Raw genomic sequence first — 25,118 nt, forward strand, 5'->3', positions numbered from 1 at the left:
TTCCCTGGTTCATCCCTGGTTGTATTGCACTACTACTGGTATCCCACCAGCGGAAAGAGAAAGAGAGAGGAAGAGAAGTATTATAATATGAACCAATGCACTTGTCAATGGACTTGCAGCCTGCGCTCTGATTGGCTGATAATAAATGTCAATCAACATTAATATTCATGAGTCTGTGCTTGGTCCCCTGAAACGTGCGTGCTCACACACACACAGATACACAGCGAGTCTCTTCTAGCCAATAGTTGTAGAGATAATACAGTCCGATATGAGAGGCAGACTAAAAGTGATTGGAAAGTTGTTTTAACTTCCCATTTCCTAGTTGGGATACCCCAGTTTTCAACGAAGGAGAATAACTTTTAGGGTCTTTCTGGGCTGGAAATTCTCCACTTTGATCAAGCAGGTATGAAAAAAGAAGAAGGCCTCCCTTGTTTGTTTTAGAGCAAAAGGAGATCCATAGGTGTTGTTTACGATTTAGCTGTGGACTGTGAAGATTGGGATCTTAATGAGATAGACAAACATTGAAACTATATTGCTTCAAGACAAAAGGAATATACTGCTTTCTTGTCAAAAGGGGCGGAGAGTCATCATATGAAGTGGATGTTGAACTAGATACCATTGGCTCATCATTGGTGTGATAATGTCATAATTAGGTGATCAGCGGACCATAGATAACATCTCCTGATTGGCGAATGCACTTTTTGCATATTTTGCCTCTCAATCAGATTGATCCATGACTCAGAGTCAAGAAAGTCAGCTTGGGATAGCCCGTTTGGTCAACTTTTCTGGATTTGATATTAAACCAAGATTGCGACGACCCACGTCACATGTCATTCAAGGGTCGTCTTCCCCTGATGCTGATCCGACGCAGCTGAATTGCGCCACCACAGTTTATGATGCCCGCTCTTCATCCAAACACGACGCGAGCTTCAGGAAGCGCAGGAAAAAACATAACGTGTTGATTATTTATAGCAACTCTGTGTTGTTTTTTTTAGATGAGAGGATTGTTTGTTGCTGATGATCATTAGGATCTCGTCTCACAACCTAGCTGTCCTTGGATAGTATTTATACCTCAACCGTTGATCATTCCAAGGTTTATTCCTCCTTTGCTTATAGGCATCATTTGGTCTCAGCACCACGAAACATCGTCCATGATTTCTAGACCAATTCATCAAGTATTTAATAACCTCACCGCGTTGTACGTTTCTCTTCTTTTTACATTGCATCCGCATTTGGCGTCGCGTTCCTCACATAGCTTCACTACTTCTCCTTCAGCAGTTATTGTCTGAGACTTTGCCACAAAACTGCGGTTTCCCTACCACTTTTCGTCAAATCTTCATTTTGTCATAAGCGCATTGTAGTTTGGACTTCTTCATCTCTTGTTTTTTCATCTCAGACCCGTCAATTCTGAGAATTTCTAGCAGTAGCAGTCAATCCAAACCAAGTTCCCTTCTCACAAGCCTACAGCAACTTCTCAAGTTTGATCCAAATACATTCACTCAACTTTAAATACTTCCAAAGGAAAAACTTGGACAAATCTCCATTAAAAAAAGGAGATTTGTATATTTGATTTTGACAATATCTTCAAGGAAAGTGTTGAATGTTGACTTGTCATTAGCTATGGATGCAGGATCAATGTCTATGTATTACAGCTGGCAGCTGTATCTATCAGCTTGTAGAGATCCACAGCTTTATTTATGGCACAAAGGTAATAATCACCTTTCATATCACAATTATTAGGAATTTATATTTGTTTTTTTTAATTAATTACGATCACCATTGCATTCCTTTAAGGTCTAAATCCCTAAATATTCTTGTCTATTCCCCATGCCTATGGTCATGATGGTAGGATATTAAATAGAAATTTGTCTTATACAGTTTTGAAAGTTGAAAAAATAGAATTGAATATAAAATGTGAGTTTATTGAGATCTTCAATTTCAAATTAATGTGAGAAAAGAATAAGTATATAGACGATACAAAATCTTCATAGGTATAGATTTTCAAATTCTTTGTATTTGGTTGATACCAATATTCATAGAATACAAAGTCTTCTTTAAATGAAAGAAGTAAGTAAGACTATGAAAATACATTTCTTCATATTTATTTTCTCTAAATGTGTTTAAAATGAGCTTTGCAAGAATTAATAATTTTTCAAATGATGAAAGCTTTGAAATGGAGAGTTTATTTTAAATTCAAAAATTCAACATATTGCTTGTTCCAATTTCTTTATTGGCTGGAATGAAATTGAAAGATTTTCACATTCAGAGAGAGAAAAAGATCCAAATATTTTCCTACCAGGGAAAAAATAGGAAGGAATGTTACACTCTGTAGTAAAAAAAAATTGAATGCAATTTGGTATAAACCTTACTTTTGAACAACTGAACTCTCTTTTATTCAGTATTTTAGGTATAAACATGTTAGACAAGTATAGGTTTCCTCTATTATATGAATATTTTATGATATGTAAGAGAACACTGACCTGGGAAGGAGAGCATTAATTGTTAATCAAAGACTTCCCCTAAACAACAGTGGCCGAGTGGAAGTGGTTGAATGGAGGGGGTAAACAAAGGAAGCTCCAGTGGGCTAGACCAGGCAGGGAGATCCGGTGGCGACTTGCTAAGTGATTGCTCCTCTTCAGCTGCAGTGAGCTGATAATAATCGGAGGGGGACAATACACTTACTGTATCACTTGAAGAAAATGGTTGCAAGGAACTGTTAATTATATAATTAAGTAGAGGGTTCTTTTTTTTAGGTTTTTGCCTTTTTTTTTACAATGGAATTATCTTTTATTATCCTATAACCTCTCCTCGTCCAAGGACTCTTTCACTATTTTTTTCCCTTCAAAATTTGAGAAGATTTCATCCACAAGATGAAATTTTATATTACATCTTGATTATAAACAGACATGTCTATTTTTAAATCATTCGTATTTAATATTTTTTTAAATCTTAGATAATTGAAATATTATTTTTCAGAGTGTATAGTCTTAAAAGATAGCACATTGATGATTGCATATATATAGTGCTATTAAATTTTTTTAATTTGTTATATGCTTTATCACATAATATATCTGAGAATTTACAAATTGCAATTCCTATGTAAATATTCAGATATTCTTCTTTTCCTCCTGTATTATTCTCTATTTCTTAAAAAATCCTATCTGTACTCAACAGAGAAAGAAACAAGAAGGGTGTAAATATTTCCTTAGTTGCGGAGCATGAGAAAAAAACTCATAACCTTTTAGAAATTGTTCTTCGTCTGTATTCTTTCTCTCTGCCTGCTTTGTACTTGAATAACCCTTCCAGTGGGTTTCTGGTCTTGGCTTTGGGATTAAGTTGTCCCTTCCCTTTTCCCTTGCTGATAGAAGTCAAGTGCTGAAAGGGCTTATCATCAGGTATTGATCTCAAGGGAGAGATTAGATTAAGACTTCATTTCATAAAGTGGTTCAGGTGTTAATAGGATGATCCATCAACAAATGCTCAGATCACTCAGGCTAACAAAAGCTAATGTGATTAGGTAATCATATAGGTGTGAAATAATCTCTTAGAGGCGTTATAAAGGGGATTAATTTGGGTGTTTTACGAAGTGATTAAAGTAAAAATCCTTCTTTATAATTACAGTATTGCAAACATAGAAAATTAATCTAATAATTTTTAATATCGGCTACTATTATCAAGTTGATGAATATTAATAACAAACTATAAAATCTAAACCATAATCATGTTGATAGAATATGAATTCATATCATGGTTAAAATTATATTAAAAGGAATTGTATTTCATTTTTTGTATAAAAGGGAGCACGGTATTTCATGAAAATGATTTACTGGAGCTTTGTTGAAAGCCAGTATTTATAACATCAAAAAAGTATTTATAATAAAGAGCCACTAACACATGAAAGTAGCATGATAAGTAAAATCTTTTTGTTCCTTTATTTATTTATTTATTTCGTTGATCTCAATGTAATTTTTTTAAATTCACACATTCATGTGATTGATGAATGTGCCAATCACCCCTGTGATGCCTAGACTCTGGAGCAAAGTTCCTTGTATTTGTCAGACATCAAGGCAAAGCTTGTAATAGGTTGAGACAGCTGTGCGAGCAGCAAGCTACCAGACTCTTCCAGAATCCCAGCCCTACAGTTCTGGGGGAGTTTAGGTCAGCACACAGGGTATCTGTAGCTGCTGCTGTTAGTGGAGCCTCTTGTGAAATTTGAGCATTTTTTTTCTCTCAAAGTTTTATCAATCCCTTTGAGTTAACTGATTGTATTAAAAGAGTAGATACATTTATAAAATATACATAATTAGGAGGGAGAAATATTATTAATCCATATGATTTAGACATTGAATTTGAAATGAAATAAGATATACATAATACATCTGTAGAAATCTGCAAGGATTTAATTAACATCCATTTAAATTCTCTTGAAACTGATGATGAATAACTTGAAATAGATTTAATTTTCTTCATTTTTCAATCCAAGTGGAAGAAAGATTCTGTGAATTTCGTAACTCGTCATTTCTGAGACAGAGTGCTTTAAATTCTATTTTAAAGTAAAGTGATTTTGTATTGTGGTTCAAACATTGTATGCCTGTTTTAGCCAATTTTTTTGTCTGGAAATTGCAATATTTTAAAACATTTGTTTAATTTAGTTCTTGTTACAAACACTTGATTCTTAATTATGTATTTTTAGGATGTAATTAATGTAGTTGTCTTTAAATGCTGATAATCTCAGAGTCAGTACTCATTTTATATTGGATATGTTGCATATGTTCTTTGAGCTTGACATATAGGCTTAGAATCTCTGGTTTTCATAAAAACCACTCACTTCAGCCCTTTACAACCAGTTTTGATACATTACCCAATGGTCTTTACAATTTTAAATAACCAGAGATTTTAAAATATTTTTTTTAATTACTAATAAATCACAATTTCTGGATATGCATATATTATTTTCAGATGCAAGTATTTTCAAAGTGATTCATATCTTTCCTTATTTATTTCAAATTAAATATATATATATATATATATATCACAGCTGCAAAAACAGAGTTTTGAACAATATCTGGAATACAGAAGAGTGTGAAGGATATGCAGAACACATCGGATGTGAAATGATTAAGAGATCTCATTTTTGGAACTGCATGGTTTTATGATTTTAGATATTATAATTCTGCATCAAGTAGATACCAGCATATATAATGAATATGATCTTCATGGAATACTACTGGTGTTAGAACAGAGATGGGGGAAACCCCTTTTAATGTCTTTATTATAAATCATCAGACATGCATGTACCATCCTATGTTGTCTTTCACAAACCTTGATATGACCATGACACTGTTTTGATATCTGAAGAATATGTGATGCTTCCACCTGTATCGCCAACCTGTTCACTGCTGTCTTTATTATCAGTGTCTGGTAGGGACTCTGCCCTTCTCTTACTGCAATTGCTTCAGTTGGTACACTGTAAAAACTGCGGTGTTAAAACTGACACCAATTGGTGTTAATAGAAGACCACACCCTGAGGTGTTAAAATTACACCCTAGAGATTAAACATAACACTAAAGAGTGTAAATGTAACAACAAAAGGTGTTGTAATAAGACCTATAGGTGTAAAACTAACAACACTAATTTAACACCAGTGTAAAATAACTGGTGTGGTCCTCTATGTACACTGGTTAATACCACAGTTTTTGCTGTGTAGGGTTATGAGGAATCTTTCATTAAATATTGTGGGTATAGAGTCTTTCTTGGGCCCAAGAGTTCATCTTAATGCAATAAATCAATAAATGATGATTCTTGCAACTCATATTTGATGTAAAATTACATCAGTGCTACATTAATGCATTGATTTGTCTTAAACGATGCATAAATCTATAGGGTGTTTGGGATGTTGTGTAAGAATACAATCTTTAAATTTAAGCATTCTTTTGTTTTATCATGTTTCCTTGTCTGGTCTGTTTTCACATAATCCAAAATTACTCTCTGAATGCTACATTCCATAACCATGGCAACACAAAATCAAATCAGAAATTAAGACCTCCGTGAGAATTATTCCAACTTCTTATTTTTTTTTTAAAGTATGCTGTTTTTTGTGGTCCAATAATTCCTATCTAGATCATATTGCATTTGATACATATATCTAATACATGCTCATGATAAAACTTTACAACTTGTATTAAACTGAAGGCTAATATAATATTATTATTTCTAAATTCTATCCTACTGGTTGTATGGCACACAAAACACGTGACATTACTGGTTGACATCAGGTTTATCATCAGTTCTCCTTACAAGTAATTTTGTTGGAGTGCTACCTTCTATTAAAGGAACATTGTCAATGATTTAAAATAAAAATCACCGATTCAGTTTCTAATCTTATCATAATTGTAATCCCTTAGGTACTGCTTTAATGACTGGAGCATTATAATCAAGTATTCATTTATTTATTTAGAAACCTACACAAAGACCATGACTGATGGAAGATATTTTAATGGAAGTGTTGTCGTGATATTGTAAAAATAATTCCAGTAGGTATTGATCATACCAGGTATGATACACCTCTCATTTTATTATCAGAGACAAGAATTGTCCTTAAACTCATCCCTTTATTTGTTAAGGATTTATACAGACACTGGCAATTATAACTAAATTCAACAACAAAAAAAAATTAGTAAGTGCATTTATGAATGATATATGATGCGTTTTGTTTTTTGTTGAAGATTTGTGTCATCAAAATGTGATAACAAAGATGAGATAAATTAATGATAATTTTCATATCATGCAAAATTTCTTTGACCAAATGTGATTTGTGATGAATCATAAAGTCTGGAAAGGGAATGGAGACTTAAAACATATTAATATTCTTTCTACTTTAACTGTAATGTCATAACTAGTGTCATTTTCTCATTCAAGATATATACAAATGTATGTTTGCTTGAAGGTCTGTGGGTCACAATCTACCTAAGTTTAGAATTGGACTCATTTACCATTAAGAAAAAGGACAGAGCTATTGAGGTGTGGAATAAAGTAGTCCTTTATTCATCAGCATCTATAAAAGTGTCGGCAGTGTGCCAAGATAATGGTTACTTATGAAAACAAATTATGTCTCTAGATCACTCAGTTAAAAATATATTCCTAGCCGCCGGGTTCAGTATGCATACAAGCATTGGCGGCTCCCAACATAATGGTGATTACACCCATTACAGCTCTCCTGCTTTATTGCGGTTCAAGCAGTCCCCAAAAGCCAATCTTAATGATGCATTTGTCAATTCAAAATCCATTTCCCAAGCAATTGATTGTTCAAGATGGAGTAAAAGACTTGAAAACATGATGTTACCTTTGTTTGAAATATAGTTTTGTTTATATAGTCTTTATAGCAACAATTTGATACCTACTACTTATAATACATGTTTTGTTTTAATATCTGTATCACTTATCCTCATTTTTAATTTGTGGAGTGAGCTCTTAATGGGATCATGTTTGATTATTTAACTTCTTAGATATCAGGAATCAGTTGAATAAAAAAGTGACATAGCCTCATTAACCTTGTCAAGTGGATAAAACACTTGTTCCTCTATTTCTATTAAGATAAGATAGAGCTTTCAGGCGGGTATCCCCTACTAAACCCAACACTTCATTGAGCAATAACCCTCTATAATGCTTGAATTACAAAAACATGCTTTTAGTTGTAATTGATAATATTTTCAAATCAATTAAGATTTGTGTTGTTTTGGAATAAAACATGACTTCTATGATTTTACATGGATTCCAGCCCTGTTAATCATGAACAGATATTGTGAATCTTACCTCCCCTTTCAAACTAAAGCATTCATATTTTATTTTTCACTGTATATTTGTAATTGTTTTTTTAGCTGGTATATTGTTAAAATGTTCTTTATGAAATTGAGTGTCTTGTATGCTGTAACCCTAGGAATGACCTCCCAGTATGTCCTTTGAATACCGGTATAGGTAGGAAGGGGGATGGGTGGGGTTCAGTGGGTTGGGGTGGGATGAGGTGAGGTACATTTAGTAGGAGCTCCAGTAGAGGTCACATGTACTATCACCGGAGTCTTGGTGTACTATTGACTGGTTTCTAGTTGGGGTCAAAGTTCATATTGCAGGGATATAGTAAATGTATAAAGAAACACATTTTAATTGACATTTTCATGTGGACTGTTTGGTTTGCATTGAATACATTAGCCCTTTATTCTGAAATGATGATTAAATGGGGTATTTTGATAATAATTTTGTAAAAAAACACTTGCCCTTCTTATTCTTAGGAATGTAAAGTTGGATTATTTTATATACATTTATCTTCTAAATGTTTTATGATTGTATAGATGGAAATGTTCCACAGATGTTTGTTAATGTTTCATTATGATCTTTGTGTGAACAGGATTAGAGAAAGATTTCCTTCTGATGAAAGATAATGAAGCCACTTGTAATAGTGAACATCAGATTCAGATGTCTGCTCTACTTCTTGAAACATTATCTTCATCATTAAATTACCAAACTTGGTAGAAAAACATCTTCAGTTTTCACAATATAAACCACTACCAAAGTTAAAATGAGAAATAAGATTAAAATGTACATAGTGTCCTTGTAATCATCAGAAAATATTACCTCTGTATAAAATAAAATATTACTGACTGTAATGTTTGATAGTTGGTGAGACATACTGGTACATTAATCAATGTGCTTGATGATGGCAATGATAAAGTTCTTCTTTCAGTTGAAGGTCCATTTGAGAGAGTTTGTAGCAATAGTATTCAATTGAAACAGGTGTTTGGTTATATTGACAACATTCATTTACACCTTATGTCATGAAATGAGGTGTGCAAGGAAATACTTTTCAATCGAATCATAAATGGGGTAGATTAGCTGAAATGGCATGTTGAAGAATAGAGTTTCGAAGATGACATCCATTTCAATATCATAATTATTCACAAAGGAAAAAATTTAGGAATGAACATGGTAACCTTGCTAAAAAAAAATATCTCACTGACGATGCCACTTGAAGACTTCTTTTCACATTACATTTCTTTTTATCTTTTACTTTGCATAGCATGAGTAAAGATTATCATAAAAGATACAATAACCATCATTACATCATCTCTAAATATTAATTCTCAAGCCTGGTTTGAATTTCATCCAGTACTTAACATTTTCTTTTAACAGCTTGTCTGAAACTCTTTTTTTTTTGCCATCTTGTCTTTACTTTGCTATCTCAGTGCAATTAGAAATATTGGGTGCAGGATTTCCGCTTCTCTTGATGGGCATAGCTAAACAATACAAGCTAAAAATATGAAGTAAAGTCATTTTAAAGTGCACAAGGAAGATATAGCTCCTTGATGAACAACCAATAAGGATCTAATTATTACCTTACAAAATAAACTGATATATATAAACTATATTCTTTCATTTCTCTTTTATTATAATTGTTGATTGTTGTAAAATGATATTTTAATCAGGTGACCTGTACATGGACAAACAACAATTTCAGACATGTAACATGCTAATGACTTATTAGTTTACTGTTTCCTCATTTAAAAGTCTTTTTAAATCATCATGGCTTTCAATCTTAGAAGTGGCACTAAAATCAGCTGACCACTAAGTGGACAATTGGTTATTGGAAACGTGACAGACAAACTGTCTATATTTTGTTTGTATTCTTTTCAGATATTGATTTTATTTGTGTTATGTTTACAAGTAAGTGATATAATAAGATGACTTTTGGCTTGAAGAACTCTCTGAGATACCTGATCTTTTCGTAAAAGATTGCTGCTTTGCCAACTGAGTGGCCTTCCCTCACTTTTTTTACAACAATTTTATTTTCCATTTCTGCATTTCATATCTACTGACCAGTAGTTTGAGGAATAAAAATCACATCTTATGTGACAAAGGAAAATCCTTATACATAGCCCTATATATTATCAGCTGTTGGCTAGATTATCTGATGATGCATGCCATTATAGTAAGAAAATTTCAGTTTTGTATTATATATCAAAATCAACCATAAAAATAAAAATATTTGGTAGAAGCAAATAATGAAAACATTTTGAGGAAATTTTGATTGAAATAATAAATTTGAGCTGATATTTGATAAAAGCAATCAATGAAAACATTTTGAGGAAAGTTTGATTAAAGTAAAAAAAAAAAATGAAGATGATATTTGGTAGAAGCGAACAATGAAAACATTTTTGTGGAAACTTTGATCAAAATCAAATTGAAAATCACGAAGTTTGAAACTCTTTCTACTTAACTATTCCCTGAATTATCATTTTTTGTGATCATTTTTTTCTGATCCCCATTTTCTCCAATGAAACTTCAGAGCATTATACATTTTCATATCAACTATATACAAAAGAAATTAAGGGCATGCCCCACATTGGATGTATACTTCACTGAATTTTCTATTCGCTTTTGAAACAGTTTTCTGCAACAATCTACTGAAACTGTGATGGACGTACTTTAAGTCAGCAGTTTTATCATTGATTTCTCTATAGTTATAAAATGAAACCAACATTACCAATTTAAAAGGATTTTTTAATTCAAATTCATATCCCATCATTTCCATTACACGGAAAGTAGATATTGTTTTTAAATTGCTTTACAAGTGAAAAGTGTAGCACTTTCTCTTCATGATAATTCCTCATAATTTCTCTTTCTGAATAGTTAATACCTTTTAAACACCCTATAAAAACATTCACCCTTTTTGTGATGTATAATGATAATGCAAGGACTTTGATAATTATAGTTCATCATTTGCACCCATTATACATATTTTAATTCACTTGACATTGTTTCGATTGCCTATATTTCCTTTTGAAATCTTAAATGAAAATGATCCGTTTGGAACCTGGATGTTGTAAAATAGAAACTGAAGCTTGTTTCTGTACCTACTTCACTATTTCATTTTTCTTATATTCCTGATCATAGTTTTAACACTGTTCATATCACAATGATAACAACTGATTCTCCGTTTTGGAGTATTAATTGCCTGTAAAAATAATCTGTGATCTGCTACCTCTAACTTTTTTAATGATACAGACAGATATCATTTTTGAACAAATAAAATAAATTATTTTTAACCAGTTAGAAAGTGAACGTGTCTTCAAAATTGGTATTCCTTTTTTTTTTGGTAGAGCCTTTATAATTTCCATAATGTCTTGATAGTCAGGATATCAGATTCATTATATTTTTGTAGGTTTCAACAGGCATTATATCCCCAATTTTTACACCTAATACATATTTCTGTATAAGATACATCCTTTTGAGGAACAAATTCTTGTGTGGTATATACCTGTGTGTTGATCAATCTCACCCCATCCTGGCCGTGGTAGACAGGTGATAGTGTGTTCCGTTGCCAGCAGATACTAATGCAATTTCGCTTCTCCTCACTAACCTCACACCATGAGGCTGTTACGGTGCGTCGGCGCCCCGCTGGCCAACAAATTTCAGAATTTGTAGTTCTTGTATGATCAAATAGATGTTTGCCATGATTATTACACTCTGTAAATACAGTAGGATGTCCTCTGGTTTTTCACCCCCTCTACTTTCTCTCCTTTTTTCAATAATATAGAGATGGAGTGTATGAAGCAGTGGATGATTATGAGAGGATGGATGGGGGTTCCCACCTGGGGTTTATGTAGGTGATATTGTAGTTTGAGGAGTGGTGTTGATTTTATTCTTTAATTCTTCAAGACACTTATGAGTATGGTGATTTCAAAATGTTTATTCTTGGTATGACTTCATTATTTTAAAATATGACAAAGCGATATACATTGGGAAAAGATGTTGATCGAATTACAGAATTATTACAGAATGTGATACATTATTACTTCTCCAAACTCTGTTTGTGACATTTAAATGGGATGCTGAAATGCAGAATACAGGTGTATGGGTTGCTTTATTCACTTTTAAAAGTAGTCAAGGTGCAAAGTGCAGTAAGAGTTATAATTGATTATAACAGGAAGGACATAAAAGTCTGCTGAAATTTGAAAGCAACATGTTTTAGATGGGAATCATTTTGCCATTATGGATATTACATATTTGATATGGAACAAATGGAAGATACCTGATATTGAGATAGAGATGGTTGAATTGACCCAGAAGGGCATGGTATTAATGTTGATTTATTCCAGCAATAAACGCAGCAGATGCACTGAATCGTTTTCTGTCTCTCGCCTAGCGCTGGGCGTAGGTGTTCTATTTGCGCCATAACAGTCGCCGCACCAGGGCGTTTGGATGGGCACAAATTTGGCAAGATTAAATCTAATGTTGTTTCCTGATCATGCTGTGACCTCCCACTCCACTTCCAAATGCTCCTGGATTGAAAAGAGGGGAGGGGAAACATGGAGGAGGAGGAGATGTTAGGGGAAGGACGAGATGGGGGGTATGAGAGGGATGGAAGTTGAGATGAAGGTGAATATTATAGAGTAATACGTAATAGGGATAATGAGAGAGAGAAAGATGAAAAAAGGAGATGAAGGAATAGAGGATGGGAAATCTTTAGTGTATAAGAGCAAGGAATGAATGTCTAGTTCATAATTATACTACCCTGTCTTGTACTGAATGCATTTTTTTTACCTGAGGAAGAAAATTGCTTTCCCCATTTAATTATTTTGATCCCAGATGAACAATTGATAGAAATATATATCTCCATTCACATCTCCTACTTAATGAATTTGGGCTACATCAGACACAGAGTATTGTCATGATTGTAGCTTGTTACCAAAAGATATGTCATTGTTCAAATGTTAACTATCGAACTGTTATCTTGTTGTAGATTGAAAGAACTGTAATTTTCAATTAATTGTGAGGAACAAATGTTGAACATGCTGTGTAGACATTATTTTTTTTTCTCTGTACTTATGCAACCTATGAAGGCCAAGTCATTAAGAAATGATATTCAATATCCTGATCTGAATTGAGTTATGTATCAGTTTAATATCCGGTGAATTGGTCTCCCAAATTACTTTTAATGTATAGGGTCAACATTTTTCAGCAGTGACTGTTTGAGTCACCTGTAATGGAATTACATTGTATCGCTGCTGCTGCCAGCTAGTATCCCGCTGTGTGTAATGATACCATGGTCTATGTATGACAGTATTGAAGGAATGGGTACTTCCGATCCACTGCTTCATCTTCGTCACCCCAATTAGCTCATCACACCAGGGTCCTTATACCCCTGCACCTCTGCATCCTAGTCCCAACATGACATTCTCTTCCTCTCAAACAGCTGCGTGCGCCGCGGTCCCGAAGAGATGCCGGAGCAGATCGAGGCACGGACGGGAGAGCAAACACGTCGTCTGACCGTAAGGCCTGGTCGGGGAACCAAACAGTCAGCTCCGGTGCACTTGCTTGCAAATATCAACACCGCTGCTTCGCAGTTGAAAGGGAGCGAATTACAGGCACAGGGGTGAGGCATTTCCGCTTGGCCATTCTAAACTGAAGAGATGACCCGCAGTGAAGCCAAGAGCCCCATTAGTTAGATCTTTTGTGTTCCTTGGTGTTGGCCACAATTACCAGACTGTATTGAGGATGTCAGTAGCAAACGGGAGCGGCAGGGGGGCATTTTGGTGGGCTAGGGATGGAGATCTCTACTGGTCCCAACTGTGAAACTGAGACCTTGCACATTGAGAAAAATAGGATGAAAAATAAGAGAGATAAAGAGAAAAAGGGAGAGGAAGAGGAAAAAAGAAAGGCAGAGACAGAGTAGAAAATTGAAGCGGTATAGTTGTGTCACTGCTGTCACACATCTCAATCATACCTGTCAGCTGGATGTGTCAAGGGAACACTTTTGCAATTGCCTGGTAGGATCAAACCAATTGTCTCAAAGGCTTTGGGCTAAGCGGCCGCACTATGGCTTCATGCCTCAAGGATATGGGCTTACATGTATATTGCGGAGAGACCCTCTTAAACCTATTACACCGCCAACTCATAGCCTCCGATTTAGCTCCCAGAGATCCAGTCCATCAACTTGCTTCAAGAGACCATCGGGATCAATTAGGTTAGCTTAGAGAAACCTGTAATCAAATTGATTGGAGAGCTATTTCAAATGTTAAGCTTCGGGGGTGTGCTTGGCCATACCCGGTTGAAAAGTTTGAAACTTGACCCTCTGTTGCAAGATGACAGCCCACAAGAATGCAAATTGTAGCTAATTCCTCCCTAACAGGTCCGATGCCGGTCTTCAAAGGCTGCCGCAGCTACGTCTCATCTCAGATTCCTTTATCAGGGCCATGCGTTGGGAGCTGCGATCGGAAGACACAGTTGGAAAACAAACGTGGCAACCTGAAACAAAAGGAGTCGACAAATTTGGCAGGAATTTGGGCAGATTTTGCGGCTTTCTCAAAAGTTCAGTAGCAATTTGGTTTGTGTGGGGTATTGAGCCCCATTTGGAAGCATAATTTGAACTTGATTGGGGTAGAATTGATTACAGATTTCAGCTTTAGTAACATAATACAGTAACACATTTCGCATGGAATGATTATATTTCTACAAGGTTTTTCACAAAACATGTTCTTCTGTACATACATAGACATGGAAAACAAGTAAGAGAGAGAGGGCAAGGGGGGGGGATGGAGAGCATGTTTGTAAGTAACTCAGGGAGAGAAATTGGAGATAGATAATAACAACAATATGGGAAAAAGAATAAAGATAAAAATTGTACATAAGAAAGACTTTTGAGCAAGTGAAATATATATATAAAACTTTTGGAGTAAAGTTTCACAGTAACAATTTAGCAAAGACAGTGAATAAACCTGATAGTGACAAAAATCACTACTTATATATGTATTTAACCTTAATGGACTTTATTTATTCCAGTTCATTTATCGGACTACCATTTTTTCTTTTATCACTGCTTGTGAATGGTGTGAGTAAGTAATTGAAATCTTAGCGATGGGTTGCCGCTAATTTTGTTTGTTCCTTGAATTAGTCTTGTTAGCCAACAAGGTTCTAATGTTATGTTTGGGTACTGGTCTCAAAGTTTCAGGACAAAGCATGTCCTTCTTCTTTAAAATGGCATATACTTCTTGAATATGCTGCCGACAGGGTTTAATTAAAATGGCAGGTGGTTTTAGAGAAGTTAGACAATGAAAAAAAAATGAAAATAAAAATATATCAGATGAGGATTAGTAAAAGTATGTTATGAGTGATTTGTTATGACCAAGGAGATATTTCATGCATGTGTGTTGAATCAGTTATTGGTTTGTAATATTCAATGCCAGTACATGTCACTAAATGAATAGATTATAATGGTAAGTTTAATGATAAAGTGGATAAAATTTGAAAATCATTTTTTTGATGGTTGTTGTAAACTAATATTAAGCCCCCATTTGAGTCATGTTCCATAAATAACCCATTAAATTATTTACTGTTTTGTATGGATGGATGTGAATACTTCTATAAATAAAGAATCAATCTTTTTGGTATTCGTTATACAGCAGATTCATTATACAGCAGAAGGTTTGGATTCAGACTTCTAGCCCGGCACTGCAGATTTCATGAACAAGGATGATAATTATACTTATTATACACCACACATACCATGCAAGGTTGGACATAATGTTGAAACTGATATCAAAGATCTAAATTTGTTCTTCTTCTCTTCCATCTTAACTCTGCAGAGCTGAAGAAAGCCAAGCCATCAGGACCACCAACACCTCCTCTAACACCAACAAGTCAGAACCAACTGACAACCCTTCATCACCCTAGTCCTATCCATCTACCAAATGCTCTAGCCTGTGGCGCCGCAGCTGGTACCCTCAAAGGTGCTGAACATGTCCCTTTCTTACCCCTTGGTGCAATCAGTACTGCTGCATGGACACAGGGTCTCGCAACCTGGCAGGTGCCACCTGGTGCCATCACAGCACCACCAAGTGCCTCACTGACGGTACCAAATCCAAACAGCACATTGAGGCGCCTAGTACTCAACGGTTCCTCATCGGTGCCATCCTCTCGCCACCACACATCATTGGGGTCATCATCGGCACCGCCAAAGAAAGCACCTAAGTTTGACTTTGCTCATCTGGCCATCGCCGCGACTCAACCTTGCAGTGCCGATAGTAGCAAGACGCGGTTGGTGCCTTTGCAACCAACCGAGAGGCGCCGGGGTAGAGGACCAATGAGAGCTAAAAAAGAGTTCATCTGCAGGTTCTGTGGACGTCATTTCACCAAGTCATACAACCTCCTGATACATGAAAGGACCCATACTGATGAAAGACCATATTCTTGTGATATCTGCCATAAGGCATTTAGAAGACAAGACCATCTTAGAGACCACAGGTTAGTAATTGATTTCAAATTTATATTAAAAATCTGTCATTTTTAGCATTCTTTTTCACTCATTCCTACTTATCTGTTGTTTTCTCTTTCCTTTTTGCTATTCATGTCATCCTTACATTTCCATACATCCAGAACTTCTAGTACTACTTGTTATGTAAACTGAAACATTTAAAAGAATTTATAGTGAATGTAGTTAATTGCAATCTGTAAATAGTAAAGAATCAGTATATCTTTATCTTTTTTCTAGAAGTAAGGCTAAAGCTAGAATACTTTTATTCTCTCCAAAGCTTTTTTTTCATTCATTGTCGGGGAAAGGTCTTCTACATTAAAGAGCAGACAAATGTTGACAAGAATTCTGCAAACAGATTTTCCTATTGGACAATGACATTTTTCTTCATCCCTCTGGTGTTAAGAAGCAGGATAACACCAGAAAACCAGACTTCATTGTGTAATTAGTCTGTTCCATTCTGATTTTTCCCTGTAAAGAAAAGTTCTCTTCTTCAAGATAGAACCAGTAGCTAGATACTCTGTAAACAGTGGAATTCTTCTTAAAGATGCCAGGTTCTGACAATCTAAAGCAGGAATGCTTTTTAGAATGAAACCTTGTCCTCATTAAAATTAATGACATTTTCCCTTAGGTTCGGGGGGGGGGGGGGTATAGGGGATTATAAAATATGTGTCTTTGTTATTTGAAGGAGGGAATTCAAAGCAAAAATGTACAAAACTTGAAACAGGAGCTCACTGCCAAGCAGTAGCATACATATGGGAGGGTGGCTTGGGGGAGGGGCCTTTCCTCAAAAATTTTGCACGACCAAGAATAAAACTGAGAAAAGGAATGAGAGAAGGGTGAAATTTTTTTCTGAATATTATGTTAAAATCTATCACAAACTTGAATTTTTATAATGAAAATGTTGAAAAGTTTATTGCATTGTTTTCCCATTTTTTAAATTTTACGCAATGCACTATATCTATCCCCCTCTGCTCATTATTCCATTGCTTTTAATTTGCTAACTAACTATATACGCTTCACAATTGCAATTCCAAGCATAATTAATTCCCATGAAATCAGAAGATAAGTAATTGAAATACATTCAGAATTATTACATGATATGAAACTTCATTTGTTTTCACTCTATTCTTTTGTTTGATGAAATACAATGTGCATGGGAATGAGAAGATTGAAAATGCATTTTAAAAGAGATGAAAAATGGAAATCAGATTTTGGAGATGACGCGAAACTTGGTCTCGTGATTCGTTTGATTTGGTTTCCTGGCGACTTTTGAATTATTGAGCTTCATTTTCCTTTTCTCCTCCACTCTTAAGGAGTGAAATAACATATGGTGGGAACCCTTTCTTTCTGAATGGTTCAGTTTCAGTAATTTGACAATAAAAATCAAAAGCGAGGGATGATGTTATTGATGATGAAATTTGAAGATTCAGGATATTCACACTAAAAAACCATCAATACATTATTTTTTCTCCAAACAGTTTGTGTACTTGAAAAGCCCTTTCTCTGTGAGAGAAACCAGATTCCAAGTTGAGAATTAGAAATGTGGGGTACGTTTGAGGGAAAGTACCCTCATACATATCATTTCTACCAAAGGACAAGTTAGAAAATAAAATCAAACGCCTGCCAAAGAAACATATAGTAGCGTTATCATTGGCTGCTCAACGACGTCAAGTGGACTTCAACTACTTTAGATCATGGCATGAGAGTGTCTTCCTGAAAGGAAATACCTTATGAGGAACTACAACCTCTCCTTTTTTCAGTAAGCTTAGTTCCGCTTTGTATGCCAAAGGTATACAGGGGAAAGGAATAGCATTAGAGAGAAGAAGAGAAAGTTAGAGATAGAGATGAAGATACATAGGTGTCATTTTCCCTTCAATTGAGGAAGTTATTATGCCTATGAGGGTGTACTATCGTGCAGATGAATGAGCAGGTCTGCAATCATGTGGTTGGAATAGAGGAAATTAGGAGCGGAGAGGAAGGTGGTGGCTTGGAATTAGTTTAGGGGAATTCTTTATTCCTTTGGTTCTCGGGAGCACTACCTGGTTGTGAGAGGGTTAAGGCTAAGAGGTCGGAAAGGATTGAGAAATTGGGCCAAAGGGGTGCGAAGGTTGCAGAATGAGAAGGGAAGGATACAGCACGAAAGGCTAATCCTGCAAATTTGAAGAGCTCACAGGATCGATTGGATCCATCACTAGCTCAGGACTGGTGGCTGCTAAAACAATCGAGATTTGGAGGATTTTTGTTAGGAAAAATAAGAAGGATTTTTTTTAAACTATCATTTTTTTCTTTGAGATTTTCTCTGGGTGTTTGTGCATTTGTGTAAGAGATTTAGATCTTTGTTTTCTTTCTCGATGGCTGGCTGGCAACCCATTGAGGAAGCCGAATAGCGGTAAAATAGAGTCTCTTGCCAGAACAATTTACGATATATTTCTTTATGAGAACAAAAGATGAAAGTAATATGGCTTGAAAGTGTTCGGATAGTAGATTACAGCAATATTATTCACCTCCCAAGCCAACAGTCTCAGTTTGCAATTCTGTGATAAAAACTTCATAGGAAAAATAGGAAGATCTGTTTTCACTTGGGATATGAATTCTTATGATAATGAACAAATGGGGACTTTTATTTATGATACAGCTCCACTGTTATTACAGAGAGCAAGTTTTATTTTCATATTGGTATATTATTCCACACTTGTAGTAGCTATTGATTTCAGCAGTGGTTATTAACCCAGTGTTATTTACTTTCTCTTTCTCCTGTTATTACATTTTGATCAGAATTCTTTTAAAATGTATCTAGCTATAACAATTATCCTTGTTTTTCATCAAATTATCTCTCTCTTCTTTCTATCATTTAATATCCCAATTTCCACTCAAACCCCTTCCATATTTGATTTTTATTCACCCTTTCTCCCCAAGTGATCATTATAAAAATTTGTAACCCCCAAAATATAAAAATGAATCATCTTGAATACCTAATACCATCTTAACCTATAAGTATAACTTTTCTAAACATTTATTTTTTTTATCATATGAATGATGGCTAGCTAATGTATATTTATACTTTGGTATATGTTTTTTAATTGAAACTACATATTCACTTCCATAGGCAGTGCATATTCTCAGATACTGTAAGAAAAAAAAATTTATAACTAATTTGGGAAGTGCAAATGTACATTATCTGCTTCTTATAGCGATGAGGGCATTAACTATCTTATAGAATCGATGGCCCTATGTCTCAAATTAAAATAATTCTCCCTTTCATCCTTATTGAACTGAAGCTTGATGTAAAAAGTATTACTCCTACCAACATCCATCATGTTTTAATTGGACTTGGAAGCTCTGTAGAATATTAGGAGCCTGTTTAACCATCTTCTCTTTTAATATTATCCATTTGGTCTCCAGTGCTTGTCTGAGTTTTGTCATAAATCAATGGAACTTTCCTTCTGTCTGTCTGGTTTCCAAGATGAGTGATCCATCAAGTTTACCTCATGTAACTTATTTGATTCAGGACTTCACAGACTGTTAGTATTTCTATTCAATTCTGTTCAATGTGTAATCTAGCATTCATCAATGAGATAGGAGAAGTAGGTCTGGCTTTAGGTTCATTTCTAAATTGGATGATAATCATTCATCATGAGTTTGGAAATTCAACAACCAGTTGATGTAACATATTCTTCCATTCCATTTTTTTTTTCTGAAGGAGATTTTAGTTGTCTTTAGATGCTGACTAATTCTCATCTATAAGTGCGATTATAAAATGGATTCATCCCAAGCTATACTCTCTACACAATCTGGTAAATGAAAAGCAGTGATTAAAGGTTTTCTTGTTGGAGACTCATAATTGTTAGGGTCCTTTCACAGTGGCTTTTGTATAAAACATTTTACAAAGATTGTTCCCCCACTTACCTCTGATAAAAATAGGTTCTTATTCTAGATCCTTCTTATTCCCAAAGCAACTGATTTCTTTATATACTTTAAAACATTAGACTAAATTAATTCTTATCTTAGCACTTTTCAATCATATTTTTAAATGCAAAAGTGAAACAAGTTACTTTAGAAAGTATATGAAACTAATTTTCTAAATTGTTTTGATGATATAATCCCCTTCAGAAAAAAAATGTATATGTACCCGATATAAAACTCTAAATAAATATCTAGAAATAAAATAAGTAGTTATGATGCTCATTATGGTAAGTTTAATTACTTTTAATTAGCTTATATATTACCACTCTCAATAAAAAAGGAACTAATATTGAAAAAAAATGTTTTGAGCCAAACATGGCCGACATCCATGCATGAGCTATTAGAGTCACATGGTTATTTGAAATAGACCTGTCATGTGCCTAGTAGAGACATTACTCTACAATTCACCAGTATAAATCTGCAAGTGATTTTACTTTGATCTGTGAACGACGTGATCCACTAGAGTTTGATAATTCATCAGCCCCCTCTTGCCGTGATTCACAAGTCTCTGAACACGTCGCAGATTAACAAATTTGACTTTGATATTGTAGAATGTGAGATTAAGCCAGGAGGGCGTGCCCCTCTCCGGCAACTAATTCCCCCTAAATCTTATTCCAAACTACTGATTTTATTTCCCTGCCAAATGAATATAGGATTAATCATTAATGAAAATACATAATTCAGTAGTCAGCGGCTGTGAGTGTTTGTGGGTATTCTTTGACATGTTTTTTTTCTCTCTCTGTCTTTCCGTTCTCAGCTCGTGTCTTGTCGACTCGGAGTTACATTCATTGCACAGTCATAGAATTGTATCATGTTTCTTGGTTCAGTATAAGGTTTTTTAGCTAATACCTTAAGCCTTTCCTATAATTTGTGTGACACTGAATGCTTCAGACACGCCCTCCCTAAAATACATGAATGTATGGGTCTATGACAACGTGACTCTGCTTCCTAGACTTAACCCATCACACTTTAGTCTGACAACTGATTTGCATCCAAAGATAGATCAATAAATCAAATAAATTAAGAAACAAAACAAAACTTAAATCTGAAAAAAGGAAGGGAACATTATCACATTTATCAGAGTCAGTATAGGAGTGAAATTTTTTGTCTGAAAAGATATATGAAAGTTAAAACATCTTGCATTTCACTGTATCTGCTATGGGAGGGTGAGTGTTCTTTGTATAATCTCTTTTTTGCATACAATGATATAGTGAACATTATGAGAAGACAATACCATGCTTTATCTCTCTCGCATAAAGAATTTGATGTTCATTAATGGGGGGGATATCATTTTCCAATAAGCATTATAATTTCAGCAATTCAATTGATAACATCATGTAGGAACTGGGTTCTGTTAAGAGGGGATACCAGGACAACTATTCACAATCCTAAGCAGCAAAAGGAAGAAACTTGAATACCATCTTCAAATTTCACGATCTTCATCCTCATTAGTCAAATTGGCAATCGGAGTATCTTATTCCAAAATGAGAAGACTTGGAAAGACTTTGGAAGTTTCCTTAAAAACAGAAGCCAGGAATTAGTAAAGTCTTAGCTTCATAACCAGACAGCTATCAGGTTTTCTCCCTGATTTCCTCTCCTTAATTTTACCCCTAATTGAGAAGATATCAGTACGGGGTCATAACCGATAATGGCTGCGAATAGTAAAAGTGACATTCAGCTTGCTTCTTTTATATCTTTCTGGTATTCATGCAAAGAATTGCATTTTTTGGGAGCTAGTGGTAGTTTTTAAGAAAGTTCTAACTAAAAACATCGCTGAAGTTTGTGGTCGAACTATGGCAAGCAAAACCTTAAAATAATCTAGTCTTTGGTGTCCCAATATGCAATATGCAAGAATGTTTCTACTTTCTACATCCAGAATCAATTCAGGAGATTAAACAGTTAGGTGAATGTGTATATTGCTTATGTGCAGTTATTGGATTGCTTTGCTACAGTGGAGTACATGTAAGTGCATTGTGTATAAGAATTATGTGTCATTGAATAAAATATATTTCTGTATCTCAGAAACTATAGGGATAAAAATTTTGCCACATATTGAGTAGTTCTTCCATTTTGATTTCTGCAAAAATATCAAAAATTATATTTTGCTCCCCAGTTGGTATGAACAGCAAAAAAAATTGTAGAACATGGAACATAACATGTATATGAAAAAAAAATTACTTCTCTTCAGGAAGTATGTCCTTATAATGATATTTGTTATCAGAAATTTTACAGAAACCTTATCTCTTAAAGGAAATTGAAAGAAACTGTCAAAATTTGCCTTAATTTTATAGCAAGAAAGCAGCAGTTGTTTCAACTGTTTGATTCAGCTGGTCATTCAAGACGATTACGCATTAATCTTTCGCCCCTATTAATCCTAATCCACACCCTACGTGATGATGCCCCTATTGTCCAGCATGGCAACAAGATCTGTTGAAGGAACATTTCCATGATATTTAACCCCTCTGATATTATTCTATGTTCATATTACACGGGATTGGTGCTTCTTATCGGATCTTTGGCATTGAAAGGGTTTATAAGAGGGAAATATAGGTTTCGACTTTCAAATGAAGATATATGAAACATTAATGAGAGGAAGAAGAAGAGGAAGGACATGTTTAGGATCCTTATCTATGAATATGTTTAAGAGTTTGTGTCACATACGAGGCTTAGCATTACTTCATGAAGGAATTGTTGATTCTCTATGAGAAGAAGTGGGTTAAGGGGTAAGAGGAGTAGACAATGATTAAAGGGATAAGACTTTATGGTCAAACTAAGTGACCATCATGGTATAAACTGGATGGATTGTGATTTGAATCGCTCACAAAGGAAGAATGATATGACCTGAAGTATAATCTAAATGGGAGGGTACTTTCTTAGGAAGAATGACCAGATTGTTATCTTACGGTCAGTTGGGATTTGCCGATTAAAACTATTCATAATTATTCATTCATTTAGCAAAATAAAAAAAATTGTCATGAATTTGAATGATTTCTAGAGGATCAGTTGCTTGAATCTCAATCCAGAGAGAGAGAGAGAGGGGGGGGGGGAGATAAAGGTGGAAGGGGGAAAGAAGAAAATTGAGTGTGTGATTGAGAAACAAAGAAAGAAATATGCTGTTGTAATATAATTGTAATTTGAGATATTTTAAGAGTGAAAGGAGAAAATTAGAAATTATGAAAAAGAACAGAAGTTCAGAAAAAATATAAAAGAGAGAGAGAGAAAAAAAAATAAAAGAGAGAAGAGAATGTAGAGAATGAAAAGGAAGAAGTTGAGAAGAGAGCTATCGGGCCTCACATTTGATTTTATTTTAAGAAGACAGCAAAGAAATGGTCATTGATGATTATCTATTAATACTGGATTTGCAGTTGCTTCCGCTATGATATAACACACCCTAGTTACGAAGCATTTCATTATATCTCTCATTACATCTTAGAAAGCAGGCTGATTGGCTGTAGATGCTGATCTGCCATACTTATTAATTGCCTAAGCTTTAAATGTGCCCCAAATATAAGGATAAACTTCACTATTAATAGGTTCGATTTAAGGTCAAATTACCTGTAATATAAAGAACTAAAAAAATGTTGAAGTATTATTTTCTGTTACAGTGTAAGCATTATTCCAAATTTTCCCCTTATAGGCTATTTTCTTTTATAACTAGATTAATTCATTTCATTCATTTAATGTAATGAATGAAATGTACATCATAAGCAATAATTTGTTTGAAGTGAGGTTGAGATATGGAAAGCCAGCTATAATTGATAGAAAAGTATCTTTTGAAATTCATGTTTGATAGGTAATTAAAAGTACTGAAGTATGCTTTTGAACATTTTTATTAGTTATAGAGAGGTGGGATTATTAGAAAATTCAAGAAAATATAATAATAAGAAAGCAATGTTTTTCTCATCCATTCTGTTGAAGTAGTCTAAACAATGCTTCCAGAACTATTAGCAACTTTGTGTGCAGAGATTTAGAAAAGGTCTAACCGATTTGCCTTGATAAGGTTTCAATTACCATTTTTTTTTCAAGTAGGTGGTTAAAAAAACAAGCCAAGGTTATCAAATTGATACTATCACATTATTCATGAAAAGAATTGATCAATTAATTTCTTTTGGTGGCATTCACTAATGAGATTGAGAGAAATTGAGAGTCTGAGGAAAGTTAGAATACCATCTTTTTTAATTTGGTCTGATACATTCTGATTCATCATGTAATATTCATTTTATTAATCTTTACTTCTATTGTCTCATGCAAGAAATGTAGGATGAAACGCAACATTTCAGTACTTTCTTTGTGTCTTGCGACTCATATTGTCTCTTTGTTTTATTTTGAGGGAGTAGTTTAAAATCTGTCCAAGCTTTGACAATTTTAATCATCATGCATGATAAGTGTTTAAAAGATTAAATTTGATATCTCAGTATTTCTTTGTTTCCCCGCACACGTCAACACTTTTTATTCCAAGAGAGTGATTTGAAATGTATGTCCCAGCCTAGACATTTCTAATCATGATGCGTGCTTAGTATTTTAATCTTTTCTGATCTACTTTGGGGAACTATCAGGTAATTATCACCATCGTCTGAATCACATGGCGATAAAACAAATCCGTGCTCCAGATTAACGATTCATCCTACTACGAACCGTATTAGGATGCAGTTTAGCTTTGAAAATATTTTTTTTTTCTTGAAAATCAGTCATTAGGTCTATTCTGGGGTGTGGATGGGAGATAATGGTGTATTTCATAGTTTCATTTTCCAAATGATGATTCAATAGGTTGAATCACAACTTTCTTTGAATTTCGTTATATCTCTGTTATTCATCTTCAAATAGTTCCTTGCTTGTTTCAACAATTATCTTC

General features: G+C 34.5%; 1 protein-coding gene across 1 annotated transcript in view; it reads left to right on the top strand.

The window, feature by feature from the left end:
• Positions 1–260: 260 nt before the first annotated feature.
• Positions 261–25,118, top strand: part of LOC121405559 (protein odd-skipped-related 1-like) — a 30,858-nt gene continuing 6,000 nt past the window's right edge. Inside the window, exons 1-2 of the mRNA XM_041596488.1 lie at positions 261–1,708; positions 15,636–16,293. Of these exons, the coding sequence (XP_041452422.1) occupies positions 1,621–1,708; positions 15,636–16,293 (746 nt within the window). The 5' untranslated portion in view covers positions 261–1,620. The remainder of the gene's footprint in view (positions 1,709–15,635; positions 16,294–25,118) is intronic.

Source organism: Lytechinus variegatus, chromosome 1 (genome assembly GCF_018143015.1).
Source record: "Lytechinus variegatus isolate NC3 chromosome 1, Lvar_3.0, whole genome shotgun sequence".
NCBI classification, from domain to species: domain Eukaryota; kingdom Metazoa; phylum Echinodermata; class Echinoidea; order Temnopleuroida; family Toxopneustidae; genus Lytechinus; species Lytechinus variegatus.